Source organism: Sinocyclocheilus anshuiensis, unplaced genomic scaffold (genome assembly GCF_001515605.1).
Source record: "Sinocyclocheilus anshuiensis isolate Anshui unplaced genomic scaffold, SAMN03320099.WGS_v1.1 scaffold1993, whole genome shotgun sequence".
Classification (NCBI taxonomy): domain Eukaryota; kingdom Metazoa; phylum Chordata; class Actinopteri; order Cypriniformes; family Cyprinidae; genus Sinocyclocheilus; species Sinocyclocheilus anshuiensis.
This window is the reverse complement of record NW_015540847.1, coordinates 292,844-301,766: the sequence shown is the minus strand read 5'-3', so window position 1 is coordinate 301,766 and position 8,923 is coordinate 292,844. Positions and strand designations below refer to the sequence as shown.

At 38.1% G+C, this 8,923-nt stretch overlaps 1 protein-coding gene across 1 annotated transcript; it reads right to left on the bottom strand.

Annotated features, from left to right (window-relative positions):
* Positions 1 to 3,471: 3,471 nt before the first annotated feature.
* On the bottom strand, positions 3,472 to 7,948 carry LOC107687616 (GTPase IMAP family member 8-like). Its single transcript, XM_016485011.1, has 6 exons — positions 7,924 to 7,948; positions 6,270 to 6,980; positions 5,877 to 5,995; positions 4,325 to 5,021; positions 3,870 to 4,090; positions 3,472 to 3,567 (listed from the first exon to the last, which is right to left on the bottom strand). The coding sequence occupies exons 1-6, from the start codon at positions 7,946 to 7,948 to the stop codon at positions 3,472 to 3,474; spliced, it is 1,869 nt and encodes a 622-aa protein (XP_016340497.1).
* Positions 7,949 to 8,923: the final 975 nt, after the last annotated feature.

The window sequence follows — 8,923 nt, the reverse complement described above, 5'->3', positions numbered from 1 at the left end:
TGCAGGTGTCGCGCATTATCATTAACTCCACCGGCCTCGCTCCATTCCCACGGCTCTTGGCCCTGCCCCACTCGTCACATACCCCCATCGCCCCTCACAGGCCGGGTGGTACTCCTGAGACTGGGCTCTACTCCCCCCCCCAGGGGAGCCGATCACGGCGGACCTGGGGGTAAGGACAGACAGACGAGGCGAGAGAAAAGGAGAAGGAAGGATGAGGATGAGGAGAGACAGTGACGAGAGAGGGAAGAGAGGGAAAAAAAAAATGATTGTTCCGGTTCCCAGACACACTGCCGCTCGGCCCTCCAGCAGCTGGGTAAACTCTTCTGCGATGCCTGGCGGTGGCTCTGGATAGCCCTCGGTGGGTGGCTGGCCCGACACTCCTCCGCCGCCTGGTGGACGGCGACGGCTCCTCCGGGTTCGGGCAGCCTGCAGGAGTCCCCCATTCCCTGCTCCTCCACATCATGGCAGATGGCAGCAGGCTCCGACCTCAGGCGAATGGCGGCTACTCCTCCGCTCCCTCATGGATGGCAACCGTCCCTCCACATCCCAGGCGGCCGGCAGCAAGTTCGTCCGCCCCCCAGGCAACTCACTCCAGCCCACCGCCTCGAGCGTCCATGGCGGCAGACTGCTCCGCCATGCTTGATGGCACCGCGGATTCACCACAGCGGCGAGGGAACTCTGGCAGCGTGTCCCTCCTTCCTCCCGGGTTTCGGCACCAATGTAACAAAGCTTGTAAATCGGGAAGAAGGAGGCGGGAACCTGCGAACATTTAAACATAATTTAATAATAAAATAAACACACAACTGAAAATAGCGTGACAGCCCCTCAAGGACGACTGCCGCGCACAAACAAAACCAAAACAACATAAATCCAGGCCTGGTCCTCTCTCGTCTTTCACTGTCGTAACTCCTCCTTTTATCCTTCCGGAGTTCCTCCGTGGGACTCGAGATCGGTGAGTGGTGCAGGTGTCGCGCATTATCATTAACTCCACCGGCCTCGCTCTGTTCCCATGGCTCTTGGCCCCGCCCCACTCGTCACAGTAAGAGTGGAGCAGAAAGTATCAGTAGCACTGTTAACATCAAGAGATGATAACTGTTCAGGGGGAGGAACATGAAACATGGAGCGGGCATCTTGTGAAGCAGCCCTGAACACATGAAGCATGTGTGTGGGTTCACAAAATTCGGGTTCAACTTTGTAAAGCATTTAAAAATGGATTTGCATATCGTCACTGTCGGTTGGAAACCTCATATATCTATATTTTATGCTTATTTTATTTTTTAAAACATTACTATTGGACTCCCTTCAACCTTACACACATTGGAGACTGACGCGGAAGTCAGGAAACTGTTGAATAAAGTAATAATTTTTTTGTTTTATTGCGCACAAAAAGTATTCTCGTCACTTCATAAAAGTAAGGTTGAACCACTGGAGTCACATGGACTATTTTAATGTGAAGATTGTTTAATGGGTCTGAATTGTTTTATTTGTTTACCTTTTTGTTTCATCTGTTTTTTAAATAAATTGTTAAATAATTGAGTTCAAACATTGAATAAAATTATTTTTGTGAAATGCCTGTGAATGTTATTGATGTTCAGATACATTTTACTTAAAACATTATATTATATTATATTATATTATATTAATACCTCATATATGATTTCAAGTAATATTTAAAAAATATTTCAAGTAAAGATTACTGAGGAAAAAGATAACTAGGACTCATGTAAAAAAATTAAGTATGTTTATAAGCATCACTTAAATAAAATGTACAAACAAAGGATGAGTAACATTTACTTGAACCCTTACTTGGGAATTTCTAGTTAAAACTACTAATACTTGTGTTTAGCCTTTACTTGGACCGTTCAGATATATTTACTAACATTTTCTGAGTGAAAATTGTTACATAGCTTTTTTCAAGTAAATCTCACACTAAATTTTTTTCAGTTCTTGACATTTTGTGGCTTTTTCATAACATTATGACTTATTTTCATAACATATTTTCATAACATTATGGCATTATTTTCATAATGTTATGACTCTTTTTGAAATGTATTATTGCTTTCTATAGCAGAAAATATTTTAGGAGGATTTCCATGCACTAGGAAGACACTGTGGTTAAAATTAAAGCAAAACACTAAAAAAAAGAGACAATTGCTCTCTTTCAAACTAGACCAGGGGTGTCCACGGAGCTAAACTCTGCAGGACACAGGCCCTCCAGGACCGAGTTTGGGCACCCCTGAATTAGACAGTAGTTTGAGACATCAAATCTGCACTCATCTCAGGAGGCCTTTTCTCAAAGAAAGTCAACACTCTTAACATACCTCATTTAGCCTAAATTATTGGGACCATAATGTATCATTCACAGAAGGCAATGCCATCATTTACAGTGCAAAGAGAGAATTGTTAATTATAGAAGTAATTCATTCAATTCTAAAAGGTATAGATAATAATTAATAATTAATGTAATAAAAAATAATATTTTCAGTTAGAAGGCAGCTACCTATGTAGTAGCCAGTGAGGCAATTTACTAGATTTTGGAAAAATCTAAAAAGGCAAAACACTCAATTTTCTCTCAATTTAATCACATTGCTGACCACGAGAAACAATTGAAATACAATACAAAGAGATCTCATGCTATATGTACATTTTCCTATGGCTATTTATTCCTATTTTTTGTCTAAGAAGGAAAGTCCTTTGTGAATTCTATAAAAGCATTTAAAAAAGGTTTTCAGTTGAATTCAGCAAAATTCAAACTGAATTTACAAATATCCCTTTTTGAGAAGAAAACCAATAAATCACGAATTAAATCTATTTGCTTACACCCCAAAGATTCACAACCCTACATCATACCATCTGTCTATAATGCCACTGATTTCTATATAATGAAAGAGACACCGTAAAAGTGGTGTTTACATCTACTCTTCTTACTATGGAACATTTACTGTATATTCAATTGCTGTTTACAGAAAGTATATATAAACCAGTTTATTAAAGATGTGTGCATATTCCACATTGTTGCCGACATAAACCCAATAACGCATAATGTTAAAGTACACAAAGAACACAAAAGTTCAAGTACAGTTTAATAGTCTTAAAATTGGACTTTACAGTGTTCAATGATCTTACACTTGTTGTATATTGAATATATTGTTGAATTAACAAACCCTATGTAAGAAATGCTACTATGTATTTATTTTATATAGTTATGTCATTACTTAATCCCTTAGCATTCCTGAAATCCTATTTTGAGTGGTATTTGCACCACGGGTGGTACAGTGGAATACTATTTTGCAAGCTTACATTTATGCATTTTGCACTTTTATCCAAAGTGAATTCCCATTCAAGCTACACATTTCATGAGTGTGTGCATTCATCGAGATTAAACCCGGGTATAGATCTTTATTAAATATTTTTTGGAAGTTTGTACTTTAAGGTTTTTACATTGTTTTTACTTGTGTTACTGATGTTTGTTTAAGTCTCTACGCAATGTGTTGGTGTACGGACATTGGAATACAATTTCTGCCATCTGCCATGTAAACCAAAAATGCTCATGAGCTTCTTAACTGTCTGTTGAGATTTCTTTTAGAAAAGCTCAAGTACAGGTACTAGCAGAAATGCATGTGGACCTGGAGAGCAAACTGTCACACTGCATAACATTTTCATAGTTTCAAAAGATTATGTGGACCAGCCTGGTATGTCCACCACAGAGACCTAGCATCTTGTCCCACAAGAGCACAACAGCTTTAAGATATCACAAGCATATACTGTATGTTAATATTGTGACTGTTTCCTCTTGTCCCACAATGCACAGAACAGTTGCTTTATATTGATCTTGATCTTGAATGCTTTTTTGCACTCGTATCACTAACAGGTTTCAGAGTGCCCACTGGGTGTCTGGACACTGGAATATCAACCTTGACATCTTCCATCTTCTGATATTGAGTACTGGATGCAGTGCTCATGGTGTCATATCCAGATGATGTTGCATCATTTCCTGGACGCCCAAGCCAATTACTTACTTTAACAGTAGAGTTGAGAACATCAACTCCAAATACACTGTTTCCATCAGAAAATCCAGAATCTCCACTCACTGAAAACACATTGGTTTTTAGTGTTAGACATTTTGGTTACAGTACATATAGTAAAGCTACTATGGAAATCATTGCTCATTCCATGCATCATTTATAGGTACATTGTGCCTCTCTAAACATACTGTAAATGTAAATAATAGTATAAATGTGTTAAAATAGTAGACTGCACATTTATATGTATTGTGCATGTAATATGAAAATGTATTCTATATAATTTACATTATTATTATAGCTTATATATTTGTATATAAACAGAAACATACTATTTGGGATTGAGCCATCAAAACTTCCTTTTAGTTGGTGAGATGACTGCTTGGGGTTTTCATCTGGATCCACCACTAGTGTTTTCAACACCCTGTCAATAAGTTCATCCTCACGTTTCATCCACTCCTCTTCAGTCAGTGTCTTTGACCCACTGAGCCACCTGAGGACTGCTGGCTTGCTTGCCTTTTTTTCAAGAGTGAAGTATTCACCTCTATTTCTTGCCACCATTTGTTCAATCATCTTTAACAAGTCTTTGACTTGAGATCTGTTATTCCAGTCATTCTCTATCACATGATATCTGTTTCCACACTTACTTATCAACTCTTGTAAAGCTTCTCCTTCACATGCAATATACTCCTCAACTGGTTTATTCTTCAGCCAGTGTGCCTCAGTGAATAATATTATTGTATGTCTCCAGACATTCTCTCTAAAAAGGCTCATGAGCTCCTTTACTGTTTGTTGACATTTCTTTGTAAAAGGCTTGCATACAGGAAACACTAGCAGGAATGCATGAGGTCCTGGAGAACAAACTTCCAGACTGCACAACATTTCTTTAGCATTTTCCAGAGTTGATGTGGACCAGCCTGGTGTGTCCACCACTGAGACATGACGTCCCTCAACTTTCCTCTGTTTTGTTACACATTGCCTTGTATGGATTTCATGACCCTAGAAGAAATTACAATGAATTTATCTAAACAAGAAAAAATATGTTTCTAAATGATTCTATTTAAAGTGAACAGTAAGAAAACTCTTTCAAAGGACTCATAAATAATCATCACAAAACATAAAAACAGTAATTGATCATACAGCTAACAGGCAACAGTACTGTGAAAAAGTCTTAGGCATGTTAAGCCAATAATGATAAGTTTTGCTATGATCAGTTTACATTTCCAAGCTCCTTTTGCCATTATGTGTAATAGTCCATTGTATTCACAGAAAGTGAATACCGCTCTGAGATCTAGTCTCACCATCATCGAGTCTGTCTATTATTACATGATTCAAGAGAAAAAAACGGAGACAAACTAAATCCAGAAGAACTGTGGCAATGCCTCTAAGATGCTTGAAGACAGATACTGTATCTGCAAAGCTAGAGTACTGTGAAAAGTTTTAGGCACTGTGTAAAAACTCTGTAAATGCTTTCAAAAATAATGTCAAAAATTGATTTTATTTTTCAGTGAGCTGCTATTATCTAAATCAAATCAATATTTAGTGTGACCACCATTTGCTTTTAAAGCAGCTTTTGTCCTAGGCACAGTTTTTCAGGTAGCTTTAAGCTTTTTCTTTTTCTTAATGCAATAACAGACAGACTCTATGATGGTGAGATCAGATCTCTGTGTGGAGCACCGGCTGTTGTTAGACTCCCTCTGGATACAAAAATCTCACTGGATTATTACAAATAATACAAATAAAAAATAACTGGCTTAAAACTATTTTTGGGGTGAAAATACTAGCATGCCTCAGACTTTTGCACAGGATATAGAACTGAATCTTGAATATCACAAACATGGAAGTATGTAATACCTCTCCCAGTGTGGGCTCAAAAAAATATCCTTGCAGAATAACATTTCCTGACGTGCTCTTCCCGACTCCCTCTGCTCCAAGAAGCACGATCCTCACATCTTTGAGATTGTATTTTCGTTCTAGTATTGACGAAGAAGTACCGGAGTGTTTACTATTAAAAATTCACAGCCTGCCTCAGTTCATCATTGTAAATATAGTCACAACTAAGAGCTAAAGTAGAGTGCCTGCAAAATTGTATTACCATTTTGCATTCAATTATATGTATGTCATTATGTTCACAATGATTGGGATTCAGATTTTAGTTCATTCCTTCCTTTAAATGTGAAAATACATATATTTTTTACTTGCAATTTTACACATGTTACAAAGTAGCAAGCTGTGCACCTACAGTACCTTTAAGCAACTCTTTAAGGATATGTCTTTGCTTGCTCATGTTCATCTTGTTAGTACTTGCAGTTTTCATCTTCTTTTCAAGCTCAGTGACTGGATCACTCTTTATTTCTGGAACATAATAACAGCCATTGTTCTCCGTCACCATTTTTTCAATCTTTTCAAGGAGTTCCACTACTTGTGTGTTGTAATTGTGCTGTTTACAATTTAAAACATGATATCTGTATCCACATTTTTCCATCAGCCACTCAAGGCATCCTTCTTCTATATCAATACGTTCCTCAATGGTTGTATCGCCAAGCCAGTCTCCTCGAGTGAACAGCACAATTGTATGATTCCAGACATTTTCCCCCAAAAGACTCATATGTTCCTCCACAGCAGTTTGATAAGACTTGTTAAAAGCTGTGGCAACAGGAACAGTTAACAAAATAGCATGTGGTCCAGAAGGGCATAGATACACACTACGTCTAATCTCAAGTTTGTCCATCTCTGATGTGTTTTCAAGAGGACTGTTATAGTACCAGCCTGGAGTATCGACCACTGTTAGCTGTCTGCCATGTACTTTAGCATGACCAACTGCACAGCTCACTGTTGTTCTTGAATCATCAACTTCAAAAACTTCTTCCCCCAGAATGATGTTGCCTGCAGAGCTTCTTGCAGCCCAAGAAGCTCCAACTATCACAGTCCTTATATGAGTCAGATGTTGTGCCCCATCTAAATAAGGACAGTTATTTAAGGTTATAGCATCACATTATCAACAGTAAATATACACCATATTTTCATATACATTGAGTCTTAACTTATATAATAGATAATACCAATGCACTTTTTTACCTCTGTTGTCAGCTTGAAGTTTAGTCGTTTGTTTTCCTTCAGTGAGTATTCTTTGTTTGTCTCTTTCCTTTGTTGTTTTTTCTTTCTTAATCCATGCAGATATGCTTTGGCTGATTTGAAGACATTGGTCCTTATTTTGTGCCACCATTTTCTCAATCTTTTCCAGCAGTGCGATCACTTGAGTGTTGTCACTCTGGTTGTTAATATTAAGAATGTGGTATCTGTTGTGACACCTCCCTAACAGCTGTTTGAGATCTGGCCATTTTCTGACCTTGTTTTTCAAAGAGCTCTCATCACAAGGCTCAGTAGAAGTGAACAACACAATAATGTGTTTCCAGACCTCATTAGACAAAAACTTCATTTGTTGTTCCAGAGTCATTCTATAGATACTTGGAAATGCTAAATCTATAGGTATGACAAGAAGGAAGGCGTGAGGTCCAGGAAGACATAGTGTTGGGCTTTTTATAATTTCCAGTCTATCAAACTGTGGAGTATTTTCAATAGTGTAATGCCACCACCAGCCTGGTGTGTCAACAACAGTCAGATGTCTTCCATGCACGTCTCCTGTAGCTTGAACAGATCGTGCAGTTCTTCTACTAATATCAAAAGCATTTCTCCCCAAAATGGTGTTTCCTGCTGAACTTTTTCCACTTGCTTCTTTCACCCCCAACTCTCGACCCCCAATCATTAATATTCTTATCTCAGAGAGTCCTGTATCTAAAAAAAAGGTAAGTATTTGAATATTCTTCTGTCATGAATTTGTTTAAAAAGCAGTATTTGTAAGCAAATGGAAAGTATACAAAAAGAGGAATTGAAAACTTACTGGATCTTGAGGTAGAGTCTTTCATTGTCCTGTTTTCTGACATTTTTTTGTCTTTGCTATAGTTTCTAAATGATGTTACTGCTGCTGAACATTAACATTATTTTACAAGACATAAACAAACAAAAATTCATTGTTGCCATGCACAGCAGTGGTGGATTTTGTATATTCTTCTGCCAGCTCACATTATTTGTAAGCAAGCCTTTGTCACAGATCCTTGAACTATGAAAAAGAACTATGAAAAAAGAAGCATGAAAAAAACTAAATATTTGTCAAAATAGCTTGATTTTTGTGCGTCAAAACACAAACCTGTCTTTCCGTCTGGTGTTAAATGAAAGTGAAACAATTGTTGAAGCCAGGGTTGCCAGGTCCAAGAAAAATTTCCAGCCCAATGACAGCTCAAAACCCACCCAAAAGGAATGAAAAGTAGCCACATTTTTTCTCTTGTCCAATCAGTCAACTGCTGGATTCCCACAAAGGGGAAAGTTTACAATTTCCTCTGATATTTTGTGATACAAATACAGACCGATCTCGAATCTCCCTTTTCTGTCAAAAATACTAGAAAAGGCAGTATCCTCTCAGCTATGTTCCTTCTCAGAGAGAAATGGTATCTCTGAGGATTTCCAGTCAGGATTTAGACCGTATCATAGTACTGAGACTGCTCTCATCAGAGTTACAAATGACCTGCTCTTTTCATCCGATCGTGGTTGTAATTCTCTATTAGTGCTACTGGATCTTAGCTCTGCTTTTGACACTATTGACCACAACATTCTTTTGAGTAGACTACAAAATTATGTTGGCATTAGTGGAATTGCATTGTCATGGTTCAAATCTTACTTATCTGACCATCATCAGTTCGTAGCAGTGAATGACGAGATATCATATCGATCACAAGTAAGGTATGGAGTGCCACAAGGTTCAGTACTAGGACCATTGCTTTTCACACTTTACATGTTACCCTTGAGAGATATCATCAAGAAACATGGTGTTAGCTTTCACTGTT

Excerpts from the sequence above, each read along its gene's own strand:
- LOC107687616 (XM_016485011.1), bottom strand. The coding sequence starts at position 7,948 with ATGAAAGACTCTACCTCAAGATCCA. Across the intron at positions 6,981-7,923 it reads AGACTCTACCTCAAGATCCA|ATGGGGCACAACATCTGACT; the intron begins GTAAGTTTTCAA and ends GTCCTTATTTAG. Across the intron at positions 4,091-4,324 it reads GTTTATATACAAATATATAA|TGAGTGGAGATTCTGGATTT; the intron begins GCTATAATAATA and ends ATGTGTTTTCAG.